General features: G+C 45.2%; 1 protein-coding gene across 7 annotated transcripts in view; it reads right to left on the reverse strand.

Annotated features, from left to right (window-relative positions):
* Positions 1–938: 938 nt before the first annotated feature.
* OTOA (otoancorin) overlaps positions 939–22,606 on the reverse strand; it is a 65,578-nt gene continuing 43,910 nt past the window's right edge. For 5 of the 7 annotated variants that reach the window (XM_036097351.2, XM_036097349.2, XM_036097347.2 and 2 more), the window contains 10 exons: positions 22,481–22,574; positions 19,446–19,575; positions 16,094–16,281; positions 13,743–13,898; positions 6,268–6,410; positions 5,909–6,045; positions 5,258–5,355; positions 4,017–4,212; positions 1,292–1,373; positions 939–1,196 (listed from right to left, as the gene is read on the reverse strand). In XM_036097351.2, coding sequence (XP_035953244.2) covers positions 1,049–1,196; positions 1,292–1,373; positions 4,017–4,212; positions 5,258–5,355; positions 5,909–6,045; positions 6,268–6,410; positions 13,743–13,898; positions 16,094–16,281; positions 19,446–19,575; positions 22,481–22,574 — 1,372 coding nt within the window. In that variant the 3' untranslated portion in view covers positions 939–1,048. Of the gene's footprint in view, positions 1,197–1,291; positions 1,374–4,016; positions 4,213–5,257; positions 5,356–5,908; positions 6,046–6,267; positions 6,411–13,742; positions 13,899–16,093; positions 16,282–19,445; positions 19,576–22,480; positions 22,575–22,606 lie in introns of those variants that run through there. The other 2 variants (XM_036097345.2, XM_036097352.2) reach the window with 2 other exon arrangements.

Consider the following 22,606-nt stretch of genomic DNA (forward strand, 5'->3'; position numbering starts at 1 on the left):
ACTCATGCAGGCTTTTCGTCTTATCTAGATGGGACGTCTATTGTGGCCGCGTGACCAGGAAGAGAACGCAAGGCATGCTGGCGGTAGAACACGAGTGCCCAGGATGCCTAACTTGCTACCTAAGGGAAGTCACGAGAAACAACTCTGATTTCTGTTTTTGAGACGCTGTAACAGCCTGGGAGGTGGCAAAGTACACTTCCGTCCCCCTTTCCTGAGCTGAAGGCCTAGAGCATCCTGCAGATTTCCAGAAGGAACTCCATCCCTCCCAGCCTCCAAAAGGATTGGGCCAGTGGGCTGACTTTGCTCTGCTGGGCAATAATCACATGGGTGACGGGCTTACAGTGTGTATTTTCTTTTATTTCAACCCATCCCCAAAGCCCAGAAAAACTTAAACCCAGAAGAGCCACTGATTTTGTCAGAAAAGGAATTTTTTGAAAGCTTAACTGATAACTCCGTGACCATTCATTCAGCTGACTCCCAAGGAAATGGAAGGCATCTAGAAAATGTATTTAAAAATTGATTTAACGTTGAGCCATGTTAAATGTTTTAATTTCCATGCAATGCAAGGCCCACCGAAACATCAATTAGCCCCAGCAATCAGGCAGGAATATTGGCTTCTGTTGAGGGATTCATTTATTTCAGCTCTGCTAAATATCTAAGAAGGAGAAATCCAATGCAGCCTATAGCTCCAAGGGAGGGACGTTAAGCCAGAGAAGAAGCCAGATCAGGCCCCAGCTAAAATGGTGCCTTTGCCAACACCTGCCACCCCCTGGCATCTCTCTCTGGAGGGAGGGCAGTGACTTGTACATAAGATCCTCGTGCTGTTGACAGAAAACATCCTTCCCTCCCCACAGCTTCTCTGTCCCCAAGCTGGAAAGCAAGAGAGGCTGAAACAGGGCAGAGGATGGCTCTCTGCTGAGGATACAGGCCAGCTTAAGAACTTTTTAAGATCATTTTTAATAATTATTCTTCCATTCAGTGCCTTTTAAATTTCCAGGCCCTGGGGGCTCCCTGCCCCAGTGGAGGCTGTGGGTGGGGGTAGGGGGTCTCACAGTCTGGAGTGCCTCTGTTTCCACACACCGGGGCCCGCTGCTTGGACACTGAAGGGCCATGCGCACGCGCCGCTCACCACACGGTCTTGGGCAGAAGAACCAGCAGAGAACAGCCAAGCCAAGGACCCCATGTGACAGGGCCTCCTAGAAGGAGACAGGAGTGCACATGAGGTCTCAGCAGCCCTCGGAGGGCAGACACAGCATGCCCAGCTCCCTGGGTCTCCCTCTGGACCACTCACTTGATCTCCCAGAATGCTGTTTGCTCTTCTCGGACGCGGGAATAATGACCCCAAAGCAGGGGGCGTGGGGGGGTGGAGGAGGCTGCCGCAGGGGAGTAAAAATTAAATGACATTGTGTGAATCAGCTTGTACCAGAGCTGCCTTAATCATAAGAGTCACTGGGGAGATTGTTAAAAATGCAAATTCCAGGAGGCGCTTGCCTGGGTCAGGTCATGATCTCGGGGTCTTAGCATCGAGCCCACTTTGGGCTCCCTGCTCAGTGGGGAATCTGCTTCTCCCTCTCCCTCTGCCCCTCCCTCCTGCCCCTGCTCATGCTCTCTCCCACTCACAGGCGCTCTCTCTCTCAAATAAATAAACAAAATCTTAGAAAAAAATGCAAATTCCAGGATCCTCCCCTGGAGATTGTGATTGAGCAAGCCTGGGATGAGGCCCCAGGAATCTGTATTTGAAGGATTCCTCCCAGGTGATCCTGATAATGAAGCAAGTTTAGGAAACAAGAGATTAAGGGCCTCACCCACAGGAAGGGCCTGTGGAGCGGAAGGGAAGGAGAAGGCATCTAGGGTCCTACAGGGACAGCACTTTCTGACACTGCTGGTTCAAGGGAAAACTGGTCCTGCCTCTCTACAGGCTTGGTGATATCCATCAAAATTACAAATGAATGCACCCTCTAAGCCAGCAATCCCACTTTGAAGATTTTATCCTGCAGATGTACTCAGACAGATGCAAACGATAAGAGGTTATCCCCTGAAGCCTTGTTTGTAATAGTTAAAAAACAAACAAACAAACAAACAAAAAACACGGAAGTATCCTTCTGTAGACATCTGGTTAAATACAGTTATGGTGTAGCCAGACAACCAACAAGTGCAAGGCTTACTATGCACAGATACAGAACTGTCTCCAAGATATATTGTTAAATGAGATATGCAAGGTGCAGAACAAAGGGTATAACAACCTTTTATAAAAGTGCAGAGATAATCTATGGATATGTATAGACTATCCCTGGACAAATGCACAAGAAGCTGGTAACATTACTTGCCTCTGGGGAAGGAACACGTGTTGAGGGGACAGGGGACAGACAGATGGAGACCTTGCACTGCATTCCTTTTCAGCCCTTACATAGTTTGAATCCTGCGCATTATCTCTTGTGTGTGTTATATAATACACACAAAACACAGTATTTAAAAATAATTTTTAAATGGGGGCACCTGGGTGGCTCAGTTAGTTAGGTGTCCAACTCTTGATTTCAGCTCAGGTCATGATCGCAGGGCCATGAGATTGAGCCCCGCATCAGGCTCTGCACTGGGTGTGGAGCCTGCTTAAGATTCTCTCTCTCTCCCCCTCGGCCCCTCCCTCCCACTCCCCACCTCCACTCGGCTCTCTCTAAAACAAAAAATTTAAATGTATGCATATTATACTTCAATGAAAAGTTTTTAAAATAATAATAGTAAATCAGGGGCACCTGGGTGGCTAAGTCAGCTAAGCATCTGACTCTTGATTTCAGCTCAGGTCATGATCTCAGGGTCACGGGATCGAATCCTGCATTGGGCTCCAAGCTCAGTGGGGAGTCGGCTTGGGATTCTCTCCCTCTCCCTCTGCCCCTCTCCCCCCAACTCAAATAAATAAATAAATCTTTTAAAAAAATAACAATAATAGTAAATCAAAGGTGCCACCTCTGGCCACTTGTGGCTGCAGAAATTGGGAATTCCCCAGTTCTCCAAGCCCAAGGGAAGGCTGGGGCAGACGGAGGGACATATTCACATCAGGAAAAGGTAGAGTGGAGGTTTTGAGCACCAAGTTCTTTTTGCTCACTGGGTATTTGCTCTCACTGCTCTTTCTACCTGGGACACTCCATGGGGCTGAGTCCATATTGTCCCCAACCCCGGCTGCAATCTAGACATTACTGTCTTTGGGAAGTTTCCACGGCCACTCCCTGAACCCCCAAGCCTAGGTCAGCTGTCTCGCCCATGTGTTCCCTGTCACAGTGCCTGTCATACGGCCTCATGGTCGCCAGGCTAGGTATGCCTTCCCTCACCCCCATGCTCCACTGAGAGCTTAGTGAGCACCAAGGACACATCTGGCTTGGTCACTGCTATCTCCCCAGAGCCCAACACCACGCCTCGTCCAAAGATGGTGCTCACTAAAGATAGAAGGGGTCACAAAGAAGTGACGGGGGTAAGGAAGAGAGGACCAACCCCCTTATCCTAGCTCAGCCCTAGTCACCATCACCTCCCTCTGCCTCCTTCCTTCCCCGGTCTTCCCAGATGTGAAATCACCTTGTTCATTTACAAGACAGCCTTACCTGTCTTCTCATCTCTGTATTCCCAGCTCCCTGCTGCAGGCCTGACATAAAGTAGGTGCCCAACATATACTGGTTGAATTTATTAATTAATACTGGTCCGTGAGAAGGAGGTAGGATGCAAGGGAACCGCTGAAATGCATTTGGTCCCGAGAGATTCTGATTCAACGAGTTCTGGATGGGGTCCGTGAAACCGGCTGTCTTACAAGTTCCCCCAGGTGACTTAAAAGCACAGCCAGAGTTGAGCGTCATTTACATACGCTTGGTAGGGGCTTTGGATTTTTCTCTGAATGCAGAGTCTCCAAAGACCGTGAGAGACCCCGCTCTGAATCTTTAGGAACCTCCCCGCCCCAGGCCGGGCAGGGGGGTACTCGGGGACAGGGAAGGGGGCTAGGGGTGGGGGCCCGGGCAGAGGGTTGTCCCGCTCACCAGGAGGAGAACCAGAGGAGGGGGTCCGGGTGGGACTGGCGCTCGGGGGCGTGTCCAGCCAGGAGCGAGTGTTGGCGCCATCTAGCGCCCGCTGGAGGCTCTGCAGCTGCAACATGCTCAGCTGCCGGCGCTGGGCGGGAGTCACCGCCGCGGCGTTCTCGGGGCCCAAAGAGGCGATCTGCTCCATGGACAGCTCCTGCAGCGGAGAAAGGGGACAGCGCCCTCAGGGGGAGGCCCTCGCGGGGGGGGGGGGGGCTCCGCGGCCTTCCCAAACCTCGGTCATCCGCCCAGGGTCCGCACAACTTTGCCATACCCGTGTACCATTTGTGCTCTTCTTGAGATTTTTCCTTAAAATCACATCGCTCTTTTCACTACTAGAATACATTTATTTTTTAAATGGAAAATTTTAGGTGGAAATTTCCAAAAATGGAAGACCAAAGTGACTTTCCATTAGTAATCATTAACAGTAAGCCAAAAGAAATGAACATTATTGCATTCAAGCTGGCTTTGTGGGCCAACAATGTCTGAACCCAAGGCCTCTTAAAAAATAGTCAAGAAGAGGAGACTTGAAATGTTATAGAGGGTTAAAGACATTTTAGCTCCAAACTGAGACTTCCTCGTTGAAGTAATCAGCATTAAAGGAGAGTTGAAAAGAAAGTCATGATTTTCTCACTGTGCGACTTAACGTTGTTTAATTCAGTTCTTAATTCAGTTCGAGGTGCTTCCCCCAGGTTTCAAGTCCCCCACCTGAGAAACACTGTAAGGTCATTTATAGTCTCTATTTATTCCAATTAGTGTGGCATCACTGACTTCTTCACAGAAATATTAATGTATGAGGTGCTTCCCCAGGCACTGCTGGGGGTGTTAAATTACATAGTGGAGATTCACAGAGTTATCTTTTTAAAATCTGGAAAATTCTGAATTCTGAAATGTATCTGTCCCCAAGGGTTCTAGACAAAGAAATATGACTCTGTCATACCATCATAAATAGAAAATCAATACCTTGCTATGAAGAGAGGCCAACCATAAAAATAAATACAAATTAAAACATAAAATTTTAAGGAAAAAAATGTGTTTAAACCTAAAATTATCTTGTGACCCATTCATTGTTGGCATACACCTCTCCTCTGGCCCTATCAGCAGAAATCTGGTTGCAAGCCCCTAGAATCCAAGGCCTGCCATCTGTCTCTGATTTGAAATGGGGTCAAGCTCCTATTCTCCTTGAAGAACTGAGTACCTACTTTGAATATCTCATCAGGAAGGCATTTGATTGCTGATGGCTGGAAATACGGCATCAAATCCTTGTCCAGCATTTGGAGCTCTTCCTTCGTTAATCCAGCTGGGGAGAAAAAGGCATCACGAGGGTTTAGTTCAAGCCATCGCAACTCCACTTGTTTTATTAATGGTGCTGCATAATGTACACATCTGTGTGTTCTAGGCAAGCGTCATTTCTTACAAAAAGCCTTGAAAATCACACTGGAGAATCAAGTTCCTCAATCAACTCTGATTAAAAAAAAAAAAAAGAAAAAGTGGGTCACATTAGCCCTGATTGGTCTCCTACAACAAAAAGTAGGCCCAGAAGGAGCTTCACTTTATGCAATTTCAGATTGTGTATAAAACTATTTAGAAGTCAATTAAATCACATCCTAAACCACTTTAGTGTGCACAAGAACCACCAAGACAGCTTGTTTAAAGAGCAGATTTGTAGACCCCCCTCTGCAACCTCAAGTCATGAATCTAGGTTCTACTGTAACTTTACAGATGTTCACTACGTGCAGCCAAGGATTCTTTTATTGTTATTATTTTTTTTATTTTATTTTATTTTATTTTTTTGCTTTTGTCTCCAGATTTCAGGTTGGACAGGGACAGGAGGCCTGCTCGAGGTGCCGTACCTGCAATAGTCCCGAGCTCCTGCAGGACAGAGCTGGACCATTGGGTGGGATCCCCAAACACAACTTCTGCCTTCCTCTTAAACTCGGCCAAGACATGGATGCTACAGAGCAGGGTCCCGATTCTGGCCACCACCACCCTGGTTAAGAGGGAAGGATATAGTGTGAGCCTGGGAGACTCTCCAGACACGACAGGTGTGCAGAAGGTAGGTAGGCTCAGCATCCAGAATGGATCCAGCTGATTCCACTCCTTATTTTAACCCAGAAAGGGGGCGAGGCATCAGGAAGCAAAAGACATCTTGCTGAATGAATGAACTGGCCAATCAATCATTTGCCATTTTGAACACTACTGGTTTGGATACCTGAATTCTGAGATCCTTATGAGTGAGATTTCGGTGACGTTCATAGTACACAGGGTTGTACCAAGTCCTACTAAGTGGAAGCTCTTCAGATCCTGGATACTGTAGCCTGAATCCTCCAGGAACCCTTGCAGAATAGATTTAGCCTAGAAAAATAAGGAAGGATAAAAGAGGAACTATCCAGGGATGATGAAAACCCCAAGGCCTGAGGGGATAACTTAGCTATAGCAGTAGCCTACCAACAAATCCCCCATTTACTCCTCTGGACGCACCCCCCATTCCGAACCATCCTAGCCACTGCCTCCAGGTTCATGTCCCTGAGGTGCTGCTTCTAGTGAATATGTCCCCTCATCCACAGAGGTGTGTTTTGGCAGTGAAACTCTTGTATCCTTCACCAGCACTAAAGGAACTGTATCCCGTGTGTGTCTGCGAGCTTATTTTCTGGAGTCACTCATGACCTTCAGATAGTTTGCTCACTTGAGTTCTCCTGCATCGGGATCCAAACTTCTTCAGCATGTTTCCAGAACTTCCTTTTTTTAAGATTTTATTTATTTATCTGACACAGAGAGCGAGCCAGAGAGCACAAGCGTGGGGGGGGGGGCAGCAGAGGGAGCACGAGAAGCAGGCTCCTGCTGAGTAGGGAGCCTGATGCGGGACTTGATCCCAGGACCCGAGGATCATGACCTCAGCTGAAGGCAGATGCTTAGCCAGCTGAGCCACCCAGGCGCCCCAAGTTTCCAGAAGTTTCTGACAAAACCTTTTAATAGTCTGCTTTTTTGCCTTTGCTCAAATCAGTCCCTCCATCTTTAATGTGCTTCTTGCCTTCCCAACTGTTAAAATCCAACCATCGGGGTGCCTGGGTGGCTCAGTCGTTAAGCATCTGCCTTCAGCTCAGGTCATGATCCCAGGGCCCTGGGATGGAGTCCTCCATCGGGCTCCCAGCTCCGCGGGAAGCCTGCTTCTCCCTCTCCCTCTCCCACTCCACCTGTGTCTCTGTGTCATATAAATAAATAAAATCTTAAAAAAAATAAAATAAAATCCAACCATCTTTTTATTTGGGGGGTTCAAGTCAAATGTCACTTTCTTTATGAAGTCTTCCCTCATGATCTCAGCCACAGTTAATTTTTCTTTCTCTAAAGTCCTACTTTAATAGGTTTATCCCTCTCTCTTCAATTCCAGACAATAGTATAACAAATGTTTTGGTACTGAAAACCACAGAGGGATCTCTTCAGTGAGCTTTAAGGGGGTTGTTGTGTAGGGTCCCTGAAATTCTTGCACAGTAGCCGTTCATTGTTCATGACTTTCCCTGGAGAGCTACCCCTCCCGCTCTTACTTCATGTGGTTCAGGTGGAGCTAACTGCCTTCTGAGTTCCAGGGGTGATGTTATGGCCCAGTCCTGACTAGTCAAGTCATCTCTTAGCCTGGCTGCCATGATGTGTTCTAGATGGGCCTGTGATCCAGTCAAAACCAGCCAGGACTTTGACTGGAATAATTAGGGATGTCCTAACTGAAATAGGGAAATAAGACAGCCTTCTTTATCTGGAAGGAGAACATCCTTTACTCTGGCCTGGACCTTGGAATGATAAACACCTGGATCTGCTAGAATTCACCACCTGCAAAGAGCCTGCCTCTGACTGAAGCCAACACAAAGGAAAGCAGGGTCAAAATGGTGAGAGATAGATGTCTGACCATAGTGTTGAAGACTCTGGATCCAGCCACACCTGAACCCTACACTTGAACTTTTCAGTTATGGGAGCCAATAAATTTCTTTGCCTGGTCAAGCCACTTTGAGTTGTTTTTTTCTGCCACCTGTAACAAAATGAACCCTGATTCATTTAAACTACCTATGTTGGACCCGAGGAAGGATTCAAGTCAATCCTTTGGAGATGAGCTGTATAATAAATTCTGGATCCCTCAGTGCTCATAGGGGCAGGTGCAAAAGATGACAAGAGGACAAGAGCTCACAAGGCAAAGATGGGGAGGAGACATCCAAGGACAAACATCTGAATGGGAGTGAGGGTCACAGGGATCCAGTGAGTCTTCCCACCTCATTTTACCAGAAGTTCATGCCATCACACAGTAAGAATCATTACAGTGTTGAGAGAAATTGTTGGCAAAGATTAGGAAATGTTGCGCTGGGTTTCCTCTTTTCATGTCTGTTGCCTCCCTATCCCCCAGGTCTATCTAAATGCTACCTCGCCAGAGAAGACTGCCTGATTCCCCGACCTCAAACAGCCTCCCTCCCTATTTCCCTGAACACTTTGCCCATTTTCTGTTATCAATTATCACAATTTTAAAGCATTTTTCACTGTGCTCACTTTTTTTGTCTTGTATCACCAAGTAGAATCCCCAGAGACACACAACAAATCCAGCCAGTTCACCATCATATCCCTACCACTTGGCATGATGCCTGGCACACAGTTCAGTCCGATAAGGACTTTTTAAATGAATGAATGAATATCTGAGTGAGTGATCTATAGAAGTTATAGGCAATATATACTCTTTTGAAATGGCATCAGACTGCTGCTTTCACATGATGGATTGGCTTCAGGGAGATTGTGATTATAAAACTCGCAGGTTCCATAGGGGAGTTTTGGTAATATCACACTCAGACTTAAATGTCTCTGAATGGGAATGTACGTCCAAAATAATAATAGCTAATATTTACCAACTGTTTGCATGGACCAGCACTTTACATACACCATCTCATCTAGCCCTCACAACTACCCTGTGAAGTATTTTTTTAAAGATTTTATTTACTTGGGGCGCCTGGGTGGCTCAGTCGCTTAAGTGTCTTCTTTTGGCTCAGGTCGTGATCCCAGAGTCCTGGGATCGAGTCCCGCATCGGGCTCCCTGCTCCCTGGGGAGTCTGCTTCTCCCTCTCATGCTCATGCTCACTCACTCTCTCTCTCTCTCTCGCAAAACTAAAATCTTAAAAGAAATCATCCTCAAAAAAATTATTTATTTATTTATTTATTTGTCAGAGAGAGAGAAAGAGAGAGCACAACCAGGGGGAGAGGCAGAGGAAGAAGCAGGCTTCCCGCTGAGCAAGGAGCCCAATGCAGGGCTTGATCCCAGGACCCTGGGATCATGACCGGAGCCAAAGGCAGATGCTCAACCAGCTGAGCCACCCAGGCGCCCCAACCCTGTGAAATATTAATATTATTCTCATTCTCACAGATGAGGAAGCTGAGGCCCAGAGAGGTAAAGTAACTAAGCCCCATTGGCTACACAACCGGCAAATAACTAAGATTAAAACCCAGGCATTCCGACTCCAGAGCTTGTACTCTTAGACAGTGAAGATGTTTGGGTATGGAGAGAAGAGAGAGATTTGAGGTCGCTTTTGAACTTTTCCTATTAAGGCTTCACAATCAGGTTTCACTAGTTGACTCATAACAATTTGTGCTCCCCAACTATCAGGTGTGCCCGTTTTAAAATGAAAGTGCGAAAATACGATTCAAATAAAATTACTTTGAAGATGCGGTATTAAATTGTCCTTGCCACTGGAACCTGGAAAATGCAAGCTCAGCCTGCAAGGTGATAAGCCAAAATATATTTACTTGAATGACTGGACTAGTGTATCTGTAATGATTCCAAGACAATTAATACTAACATTTTTAGGCAATATTAACCCTCTGAAAAATGAATAGCTGTAAGATTTCAATCTCTCCGTTCAACCCTCTGGCTTCTCTAATAGTTTTTTCTCCCCTTAAATTGGTTTTTAAACTGAACTCTGTTAATGTAGTTCCACCAGGTCTGACTATTAATCTAGAAACATGCATTTAAGGGTTTGATTGGGAGCAAAAGTTGAGGAACTGACTGCAAATGATATATGCAAATGTTAGGTTTTCATATCCTCTCCAAACATATTGATAAATCCCACTGGCATCTGTGGGAACTAAAATCGGTACAAAGGGAAAGAGATTCTCTAGTTTCTAAGTTGGATATATTTTTCTGTTTTCTCCCAGACTGTAAATAGAAGGATTTTAATATCCGAAGGGTGATGTGGCACTTCTCAAACAGTCAAAATCAGTCATTATAGAATGTCAGGATGGAAGGAACCTCAGATTGCTGGGTTCAGACCGTCTTGCAAATGAGGTGAGATGCCAAAGAGAGCAAGTGTGGTGGTGGTGGTGGTGATGATGGCCTCAGCGGCCACAACAATGAAAACAATTAATTTTTACTGAATTCTATGTGCCAGGCATTGTTCAAAATGTTTCACATGTATTGACTCACATAATCCTCATGGCCAGGGTCTCCATGCTGCCCAGCTCCGGGGCTGGGGGTGGGGGGGGCGGGGTACAATTCACAATGTGTTGTGTTTGAATGGGGCCAGTCAGAGTTATGGGACGTGGCAATACTGACTCCAAAAAGCTCATGAGACTGGGGGACATCCATTGGTTCTGCCTGCCCAGCACCCATCCTCCCTTTGTTTGAGAACACCATGCTTTTCCTTGGGTGAACTACCCTGTATTTGTTTCCTCTGGAGGTTGTTCCTTCTGGAGGTTCTAGAGAGAATTTATTCCCTTGCCTTTTCTAGCTTCCAGAGGCTGCCTGTAGCCACATCATCCATCTTCAGAATCAGCAGCATAGTGCCTTCAAATCTTTCTCTGTGTCCTTCTGCTTCCCTAGTCACACGGCCTCCTGGATCTGTGGCCTCCCGTCTCCTTCTCCTAAGGACCCTTGTGATTACACTGGGCTCATCAAGAGAATCCTCCCATCTTAAGACCCTTAAATTAATCAGATCTGTAAAATCCCTTTTGCCACATAAGGGAACATCTTCAAAGCTCGCAGGGATTGGGGCATAGATGTCTTTGGGGGCCTTATGCAGCCTCCCACCCTCCATTCCCCCTGTCAGTTCATAGGGTCATGTTGAGAAGGACCCCACTCCCTGAGGCATGCCGGGCCAACCAACATATTCTACTCCTGATCACAGTGACTGCCTGGGGTGGGCAACTGCACAATTAGAGTCAATGCTGGGACTTTTTCAAAAATTCATGCAAGAGGGGCTCTTTCTTTATGGGGATGCTAATTAGATAATATGTAAAGCCGGTGTTGAATTTGACCACTGAGGGAGGGCTGCCTGAGCATGAAGATACCACAGAGCATCTAAGACTCCCCTTTCTAGCAATACAGTGGGTTAACATCCCTCCCAGTTGAAACAATTAAATTCTGGAGAGAACTTCTTCTTTAACGCATGAAGGATTAACTGACACAGAAACCAACTTCCTAAGCAATGAGAACACTGAACAAAATCTTTGAAACAACTATATTCAGACACTGGACAATGGAGAATACAGGACTATGATCCTGAAAGAGGGAACATAAATAAGGAGAGCCTGAAAATTGCCCTTGCTTACTGCCAAGAAGCACTTTCCAGGCCAGGGAGCAGGAAAGGGAACCTAAACAAACCCAGTGGTCCAGTTGAGCTGAGAACATAGAGATCCAAGGTCAGAGAAGCCAGGGCACCTGTAATCTGTGGGGGAAAGTACTGGAGAGTAGAAAACTTCAGAGAGAGAGAACACCAGAAGAGAAACTTGGCAGAAGAGAGAGAGGTCTTCCCCCATCTGGCTGAGTACTGACCTCTCTACACAGACCAGGAGTGAAATCTACATAAGTATCAGGAAGACGCATCAGAAAGTGATAGGCTGAACAATTCTCAGAGCTCATATGGAGTTGGAAAGAGATCACATTCCCACCAGCCAGAACAGAGGGGTCTGGAAATACACAGCGCATTAGGCAGAATCTCCAGTAGAATCAGTCTGAATAATGGAGATAAGTTAACTACAGAATAAAGGTCACTCTGGATTTACCCTAATAATCCTCAAAAGGAAGACTTGGGGCACCTGGGTGGCTCAGTCGGTGAAGCGCCTGCCTTTGGCTCAGGTCATGATCCCAGGGTCCTGGGATCCAGACCCACGTCGGGCTCCCTGCTCGGCGGGGAGCCTGTTTCTCCTCCCTCTGCCCTTCCACCCCCACTGGTGCTCTCTCTCTCTCTCTCTCTCTCTCTCTCTAGCTCTGCTCTCTCTCAAATAAATAAAATCTTTTTAAAAATTTTAATTAATTAATTAATTTTTAAAAAAGGAAGCCTCAAAAGGATCAGACTGATTTGAAAGTAATTTAAATGTATGCCAGTAGTAATCCTAAGGGGCAAATCCACCCTAATGTTCATAGCAGCAATGTCCACAATAGGCAAACTATGGAAAGAGCCCAGGTGTCCACCAACAGATGAATGGAAAAAGAAGATGGGGTGTATATATATATACAATGGAACATTACTCAGCCATCAAAAATTGAAATCTTGCCATTTGCAATGACATGGATGGAACTGGAGAGTATTATGCTAAGCGAAATAAGTCAATTAGAGAAAGACAATTATCATACGATCTCACTGATATGTGGAATCTAAGAAACAAAACAGAGAATCATAGGGGAAGAGAGGAAAAAATAAAACAAGATGAAACCAGAGAGGGAGACAAACCATAAGAGACTCTTAGTCATAGGAAACAAACTGAGGGTTGCTGGAGGGGAGGGGACTGGAGGGATGGGGTACTGGGTGATGGACATTAAGGAGGGCATGTGATGTAATGAGCACTGGTTATTATATAAGACTAATGAATCACTGACCTCTACCTCTGAAACCAATAATACATTATATGTTAATTAATTGAATTTATTTACTTATTTATTTATTTTTAAAGATTTTCTTTATTTGTCAGAAAGAGAGTGTGCGCACAAGCAGAGGGAGAGACAGGCAGAGGGAGAAGCAGGCTCCCACTGAGCAGGGAGCCCAATGTGGGGCTCGATCCCAGGACCCCAGGATCATGACCTGAGCCAAAGGCAGATGCTTAACCGTCTGAGCCACCCAGGTGCCCCTAATTAATTGAATTTAAATTTAAAAAACGTTTAGGGGCACCTGGGTGGCTCAGTCGTTAAGCGTCTGCCTTCGGCTCAGGTCATGATCCCAGTATCCTGGGATTAAGCCCCACATCAGGCTCCCTGCTCGGCGGGAAGCCTGCTTCTCCCTCTCCCACTCCCCCTGCTTATGTTCCCACTCTCTCTTTCTCTCTATCAAATAAATAAATAAAATCTTTAATAACAAAATAAAATAAATTTTTAAATGTTTAAAAAATATAAATGAATGAATGAATGAATGAATGAATATATGCTGGAACAAAGCCCAATACCCTTCGAAGGAGTACAACTAAATCAAGCACTCAAAAAATATAAAATTCACAATGCCCATTAGCCAGCCAGTCAAAATTACCAGCCTTGCATATAAAATAAAAATACATAACCCAAAACTAAGAGAAAAATTAGTCTATAGAAACAGACTCAGAAATAACTGATGACGGAATTAACGGCAAAGATTTTAAAGCAGCTATTACAAATACTGTATGTTCAAGGACATAAAGGAAAATATACACAAAATTAAGACAGAAATGGAATATTTAAAAGATCAAGCAACATCTACCTACCTGTCCTGGGGTCCATTCGGTTTGCCGGCTTAGGGAAGCCACGGTATCAATGGAGCTGAGATCCAGCTGCTGCAGCTCACTCTCATTAAGAGCCAGAGCAATGCGCCCCAGGGAGGTGATATGGTATTCTTTCCAGTAAGAAGGCATGTCCCAAACCTTCAAGTGAAAAAAAATCCAGATTAGACTGACCATTACTAACAGTATTTTAAACAGACATAGGGTAAATCTCTTTAATATATGAAGTTCTCTTATAAATCAATAAGGAAAGGACTACAACTGTATATATATGTGTATATATATGTGTGTATATATATATATATATATTTATCACTGGAATTTATTGGTCTGATTTCTTGGCCCTCATCTTGACTTGGCCACACACAGGGTCCCTGGCCAGTGGACTAAGGTTTTGTCTAAGATGACAAGGACAACTCAGGGAATGTGGGGGAGAGTGATTTTATCTTCCTTATTGTAGTTTGAGGTTTTGTTTTTTTTTTGTTTTTTTTTTTTATTTTTTTTATTGTTATGTTAATCCCCATACATTACATCATTAGTTTTAGATATAGTGTTCCATGATTCATTGTTTGTACATAACACCCAGTGCTCCATGCAGAACGTGCCCTCCTCAATACCCATCACCAGGCTAACCCATCCTCCCACCCCCCTCCCCTCTAGAACCCTCAGTTTGTTTTTCAGAGTCCTAGTTTGAGGTTTTGATCTTTACTGGCTAAAGAGGCCATTTATCTTTGTAAGCACAAAACATTTTCGCTTTCTCCAGTTTTCTGCTAATGGTGAAAGAATAGAAGCAAATAAAGTTTTACTGATTTTTGAAAAAAAAAGATATGAACAAGAAATTCACAAAAGAAGAAACAGACATGGAAAAAAGTTCAATCTTGGTCATAATTTTTTAAGTTCTACATTAACAACAATCAAAGAATACCATGTTAGCTGATCATATTGATAAGGAATAAAAAGAATGATAATTTATGGTGTTGAAAAAATATGTGGTAAAGGATACTCTCATTTATTGATATTGAGAATATAAATCAGTACATAATTTTTGGAAGGGAATTTGGTTATGCGTATCAATAGCTTTTAAAATATTTATACACATGGGCGCCTGGGTGGCTCAGTTGGTTAAGCGACTGCCTTCAGCTCAGGTCATGATCCTGGAGTCCCGGGATCGAGTCCCACATTGGGCTCCCTGCTCAGCAGGGAGTCTGCTTCTCCCTCTGACCCTCTTCCCTCTCGTGCTCTCTGTCTCTCATTCTCTCTTTCTCAAATAAATAAATAAAAAATCTTAAAAAGAAAATATATTTATACACTTTGACCCCAAATTTCCACCTCTGGGAATTTAGCCTAAGTAAATAATGAGAGACAAATGTCCCCCAAAATATGTACAAAATATGTACCTTGAGGCATTAAAAAAATATAAGCAACCTAAAAGTCTACCAATTTGCTAAATAAATAAGGACCAGAAAAAAAAAGGACGAACCATTATATGAAATATTATATAACTATTTAAAATGCTGATATAAATTTATATTTCTGATATGGAAAATATGCATTTATACTGTTGGGTGTTGACAGCAAGTTACTGAATAGTGGGTGAGCATGATATTATTTTTTTCTAACATATATGTGTGAGTATACATGAAATATATAAATACATTTTATACACATACACAGAAGTCTGGGGAGCTTCAGGTGACTATACCAAAACAGTTAACAGTGCTTATCTCTGGGTAGAAGATTATGACGGATTTTCTTTTTTATTACTTGTCCAACTTTCCTACAATAAACTTGGGTCATTTATATAAAAAAGAGTTATAAATATAATTTTAAGGAACTTAATGTCAACCCCACAAGGATAACCAGATATTCTACAACTATCCAAATGGCTGAAACAAGCCACTCAAAGGGAACTTTATAAAGACGGAAAAAGACTTGTAGTCTCCGTTTTACTCCTTCCTGGTATGTTTTCAGACAAATTTGCAATGGATTCTGAGAAAATCTGCGGTAAGCAGCAATTGAGGTTCTCCAAGTGGAGAAAGAAAAGGCACCCTTCCTGGAAACCGTCTCAGAAGCACCAGAACACCCACAGAACTTTTTACTGAGTGTCCATGAGATGCCAAGACACATCTCTGTTCTGTGCTACAGCCCTGAGAGGGAGGAACTAGAAATTTCTCGGATGTGGAGTGCACGCCTATGGCACCGAGTCGATACAGAGAAATTACAATGGCACGACGCCCATGAAAACTCCCTGAGGTGGGTTCTACACACAGAAGCGCTGGGACCGTCACGCTGGGGTTTCCCTCTCTTGAGAGCTCCCTCCCTGAGGTGGGCTTTACCTGTACTGCCTTCTCCTTTAGGGTCATCAGCTGAGGGGGGCTGAAACCCCTGACGGCCCCCAGCAGCTCCACGTTCCTGACGAACGTGTGTTCCTCCATGCAGAGCAGGTCCTGGGGGGCCCAGCAGGCATTGGCTTCCGCCAACTTGAAGATGTCACCAGAAGAAGGAGCCATGACTCCATGGCAACCTCAAGAACGGGGAGGAACAGAGGAAAGAGAGCTTCAGGGAATGTTAGTCTTTATTGAAATGAGTAATCTCCTTGTCCGGGTGGATTTATTCATGAGAGGCAGCGGAGCATAGACACTGAGAGCAGGGACGCGAGGAGCAGCTTGAATCCCACTTCGGCCACTTCTTGCTAATTATCTGGTAACAAAATCACGGAAATGCCAACTTTTTGCACAGCCACATGCACGCAGTAGGAGCTCTGTGACATTACAGTGGGGCTCCAAATCGCCTGGAGGACGGTGGGAGCTGGTGGTGAACAGTTCTGGCTTCAGATTCAAATCCAAAGCTAAATTATTTAACCCCTCTCTGCCTCAGTTCCTCGTCAGTAAAATGAGGATAAAATTATCTCATCAGATTTTTGGAAGGATTAAATGTATTATTATATATGAAGCACTTAGAACGATGCTAGGTATACAGTAAGCACTCAGTACTTGTAAGCTATCTTTATTAGTTCTATTACCAGCAGCTGCCACCTCGCATTTGTTTGCAACCCAGAGTTAAGGCTTCCAGAATTACGAGGAAGAAACAGTCCTATTTAAGTGTGGTAAGGGTGGGATGCCTGGGTGGCTCAGTGGGTTAAGCGTCTGCCTTCGGCTCAGGTCATGATCTCAGGGTCCTGGGATCGAGTCCCACACTGGGCTCCCTGCTCAGCAGGGAGTCTGCTTCTCCCTCTGCCTGCCACTCCCCGCTTGTGTGTGCGTGCTTGCGCACGTTCTCTCCCTCAAATAAATAAATAGAATCTTTAAGTGTGGGAAGGAAGGACGATTTGCCATCATGGAGGCTATGGTCTTCCCACTTTCTGGGAAAGAGGAGAAATGGGCCTCTTGCATTTTCCTTTGCAATAGGAGAAAACCCATCCATTTCAGTCTTTGACTAAGTTGAACATCACCTGGTCAAACCAGTTAACATCATCAACACACAAATGAGATATTTCTCCCCAATGTGCTCAACCTGGGAGAAAACCCAAGGCTCCTTTTCTTTTCTTTTTTTAATTCATTTATTTGAGAGAGATGTATAGAGAGAGCAAGCACCGAGGAAGAGTGAGAAGGAGAAGCAGACTCCCCACTGAGCAGAGAGCCAGATGCGGGGCTCGATCCCAGGACCCTGGGATCATGACCTAAGCCAAAGGCAGACGCTAAACCAACTGAGCCACCTAGGTGCTCCCCCAAGGCTCCTTGTCTGAAGAACAATCCTGGCTTTCCTGTCTTAGCAGCCGTCCACCTCTGAGGCTCACAGACTCACCAGCACCACCTGAGCCAGACATTCCCAAGCCCTGTGGCCACTCCGTTCTCACTGCCTCTCAATGGCAACTCATTGGACTCCAGTCAAGAGGTGAAAGTGGACCAGACTGAGGTTGCCACGTGTGGTCCTCAAGCATCTTTACCACAAAAGACACATCCTTCCTAGACTCCCCCACTCCACCCCCACTTTCCAATGACAACAGGATCCAGTGATAGTACAGAATTAGAGAGGAACAAAATGGTTATACCGTGTGGCGGGGACTTGGTCTTATCCTGCTGTGGTCCCTGCCTGGCACACAGTAGGTGTTTAGCAAATATTGGTTGAATGAATCAACACACAAATTAACTGAAATGAAACCAACTAGTAATTCTGCTATGCCATTAATTACTATAAGCACAGCAATAATGAATATCCAGAACCACGGAAGAAAACCCCGACGATGCAGTCCTAACAGAGGGTCCTCCCCAGAGTGCGGCGAGTCTTACTTTCGCGCGCCCGCACGCACGGAGCAGGTGGGCTGCCATGTGACAAGTGACTGCTGGGCTGTGAGAGCAGGAGGAGCTAATGGCGATCGCCACCAGCTCTGGGCACAGATCCAAGAGCTGCCATTGCTCACTCCTTGACTTTGGCCAAGTCTCTTAATCTCTCTCTAAACCTCAGTTTCCCGTGTCAAGAAAAGGGAAGCAAGCACAGCACCCACATCACAGGACAGGGGTGCACAGAGAGAGGACCACCCGAGATAAACATAAATCGGATCATGACACTTCTTTGCTTGGTGCCTCCATGAGATCCCAACCCAAAGACAAAGACAAAGTCCTTAGGGCTTCCTTTATAAGGCCCTATGTGGCCTTGTCTCTCGTGCACTCCAGTCACACTGGCCTCTCATGTCCCATTCCTTTCTGTTCCTGTTACACTTCCATTTGCCTGGAAGACTGCAACGCCACATGTCCAAGCAGCCCACGCTCACGATCCCCAGGGCTCTCCCGAAATGTCCCCTTCTCAGTGAAACCTACCTCCACGGTTCTCTTTGCAAATTATAACCTCCCATCCCCCACTCCCTGACCCCTTCCTTGCCTTGCTTTATTTTCCTTCTTGGCACTTACCATCCCCCAAAATACTATGTCTTTTACTTACTGTGTGTGTGATTCATTGTCGGGCACCCACCCTCACAGCCCAGCCCCTTGAAAGTAAGTCCTCTGAGGACAGGGATTTTTGTCTGTTTTGTCCACACAGTCGGTGCTCAGTAATTATTTTTTGCAAGAAAGCAAGCAAGCACTGACTGCCCGCCATTCTTATTACAATTATGATTGGGTCTGATTAACCTTGCCCCCTCCTGCTTGGTACAAGTCTGTGCTCAGTGGGTGCACAAAAATCATAAAAAGAGCTAACACCTATGGAACATTTCCTACATTGCCCGGCACTGTTGTGAACACCTTTACAGGTTTCAATCCACTAATCCTCATAACAACCTAAGGAGATCGGGACTTTCATTCTCCCCATCTTACAGAGGATGAACACGGAGGCACAGAGAGGTTAAAGGGCTTACCCAAAGTCCCACAGCCAGTAAGCAACAGACCCAGGGTTCACAGCCTGGCCCCAGCACTGCAATACACTGTCACTCAGCCATTTACACCCTTTAAGTCAATTCTTTTGAAACGTTTGTTGCCACGTGATCACATTTAACTGACTGGCCTGGGTAAGGAGCATAAGATGTGATTCCAAATCACTTTACTACAGGGGACATTCTTTGGCCTGTGGCTTTTTGCCATGATGCTTTGCCAACATTGCATCCAATCCCCTGGACAAAGGAGGCCTCTGGATGCCAGGGACTGAGGCCAAACACCTGCTACTCAGCTCCAGCTGGGACACCCCGGAAACACTCACCGGGGCTGGGGGCAGAGCTGGGGCTCTTCTCACTGCTGTTCCGGACAGAGTCAAAGACAGCCCAGAGGAATTCTTCGGGGGGCAAGGTCCCAGCTATCTCGGAAGCTGTCTGCTGAAGGATATCCGGAAACTGTGTGCAGGAAAGAAGAGGAAGGAGGAGAAACAAATAATAATTAAAGCACATTAAACACAGATTTACACTATGATACTACTTACTCCCTCCCTTGGGGGTTGTGTTTCTTCTATAGCAGCTTCTTACATAATTGCATCCCATAGCTCAACTAACTTGGTCTCTACAAAGAATCATACAAAATAATACTTAACCCCATTAGCAATCCACTAAATGTTCAATACCACAAGTATATATTGTTTTTCACCCATCTGATTACCAAAAATAAAAGAAAGTGAGAATACCTAAAAATAAGATGAAGTGATAACACTTAATGTTGAGCAAAATGCAGTAAATACGCACACTAATTCTTCTATGGGACTGTTAAACGGTACAGAATTAGCGGAGCAACCTGATAAGATCTATAAAAAATGTAGGGGATCCTACCCCGTTTTGGTCTGGTATTGTTTTTAAATTTTTATCAAACTTTACATTCATCATAAAAAGGAGAAAGAGAGGGGGCGCCTGGGTGGCTTGGTGGGTTGAGCGTCCGACTCTTGATTTTGGCTCAGGTTGTGATCTCGTGGTTGTGGGATTGGGCTCCGTGCTCAGCGGGGAGTCTGCTTGAGATTTTCTCTCTCTCTCCCTCTCCCTCTGCCCCTACCCTCCCTCCTCATGCTCTTTTTCTCTCTCTCTCTCAAATAATTAAATAAATCTTTTTTTTTTTTTTTTTTTTTAAGTAGAAAGAGAGGATGGTCTCTAATTCTGAGTGGAGACTAGCAACGAGGGAGCTTCCAGTTGCCCTGGAGAAGGTGCCATTTCTCATCTAGAACCAGTGCGATTTGTCAAGACCCAGGATATTATTGGTAGGCCCGACAATGAGTCCAGAGCATTTATCACGCTCTCTCACACAGCTATGCGTCACTGGGTCCCACTCTGTCCAAAGAGAAAGCCCCTCAGGTTATAATAGCTCCTCTTTCAATTCTAACCTTCAGAATTAGTGTCCCACTCTAAACCAGTTGTTCCCCATCCTGGCTGTAGGTGACAATCACCTGGGAAACCTCCGGACACCAGGCCCCACCCCGAAGATTCTAAGACCATTGGCCTGGGGTGGGGGCCATGTAGGTGTCCTTTTAGAATCTCTCCAGTGATTGTCATGTGCAGCTATGGTCACAAGCAACTCACAAGAGACATAGTTAACTTTTAAAAAGCAAAATGCACAGCAGAGTGAATGGTATTTTCCATTCTGTATTTTTTAAGGGAAGAACATATATAAGTAGGAGGAGGATTTTCCTGAAAGGATGCAGAAGAATCCGGGAAGAGTGATCACCTCTGGGGAGACAGGCTGGGGACCTAGAAGTGGCGGTGGAGGAGAAACTTGCTGCCATCCTGTAGCTTTTGGTATAGTTGAAATGTCTTAACCAGGAGCATGTATTACTTGTCTTATTAAATATTTCAGTCATTAAAAAAAGTAGAATAATACAACACAACAGCCATGTACCCACACCTAACTTAAGAAATAAAAGATCACAAATATAGTTGATTGGTCCTTCCCTCCCTCTTTGGTGTCCTTCCTTCCCCAGAAGTAACCAGCACCCTGAATTTGGCATTAACCATTCTCATGCACTTCTAAACTTGACTTACATCTAGAACTGTTTTTGCATATGCTTAAAATTAATGTAACTATTTTCATGATAAAAAAAAAAAACCCACCACCATTAAAGCATTTTCATAGTGAAAAAAAATTTTAATTTAACTAATATTTGTTCATTTATTTAGTATCCTACTATATGTACTCTTTTGCAACTCACCTTTTTTAACCCTGCGCTGTTTCTGAGATTTAACCGTATTGAGATAAAGCTTTTTCAATTTCATTGATCTTTAGAAGATTAGATAAGTACATAATATACATGCATCTGCTACTTATGACCATATGGACACCCCAGAAGACGATTTTACCATGCCTGGACACTGGAATGTACGCTGTGTGTGAACCTGGGTGACACGCTGTGTGTTCAGGTTCTGCTGAGCACGTATGACAATGTACATCTTGCACGTGCACGTATGGGGATGAGAGTGTGTGGATGTGCCTTGCAGTCCATCTGAGTCTCGTCCAGCAAATACTTACTCCCTCCCCACTCTCCACTTCTGCATGAAGGAGACTACCTCCTGCCCCTCCGAGGTTGAGCTTGGTCATGTGACTTGCTTTGGCCAATGGAAAATGACCTTCCCAGGTCATTTTCAAAACTCCTCTGGAGTTTCAGACCTCCATGGCGTGAAGAACAAGCGCCAGGTAGCCTGAGCCCCAGAAGCAGACTCTGGAAGCAGAGCAGTCCCGGTGACCCACAGACCAGTCCTCAAGAAATTAATACTTATTGTTACGTGCCAATGAGATCACGTGGCTTGATTATACAGCAAAAAGATGACAAATTTGTACCTGTTTGGCACAGCTCTTGGCCTACCCTGTCTAACTTCTGGAGAGATGCTCCAAGCGAAGTGTGTGCCCAAAGGCAATGCTCCATAAGGATTTGGTTTTGGATTAAATGTGTTTGCACGTGGGATTGCACACACTGGACATACGTGTGCATGTGTATACGGCACTGCTGAATGTTAGCCCTCAAACAGGCATGCATGTGGGCAGCACACAGATAGCAGGGTGGTAACTGACCTACAGCTCCCAGTCTGGGCACGTCTGCCCGGACGGAGGGCCATGTGAAAAGCCCAGAGTTGGTTTCGCTGCTGTCTCACTCCCTTTTCCCAAACCTTGGGCATCCTGGAGCAGAGCTGGAAACATCTGAGCCCTTTGAGGCAGGGAAGAAGGTTCCAGAAAGCAAACAGGCAGTAAACCCAAGGGGGTATATAACTGACCACACTTTCTCTCCCCTTCAAACCCCTTCAGCCTTCCAAAGATGGAACAGAGAGGTACCTTTGTGGCAATAGAGCTTAATTCATCTCCTGAAAAAAGTACTAGAAAGGGTCCCAAGTCCTTTGTCGTCTCGGCCGTCCAGTTCTGGGGAAGTCTAGGAAAAGAGGATAAGCAGTCATCTGAAAC

Source organism: Halichoerus grypus, chromosome 6, assembly GCF_964656455.1.
Source record: "Halichoerus grypus chromosome 6, mHalGry1.hap1.1, whole genome shotgun sequence".
Lineage (NCBI taxonomy): Eukaryota > Metazoa > Chordata > Mammalia > Carnivora > Phocidae > Halichoerus > Halichoerus grypus.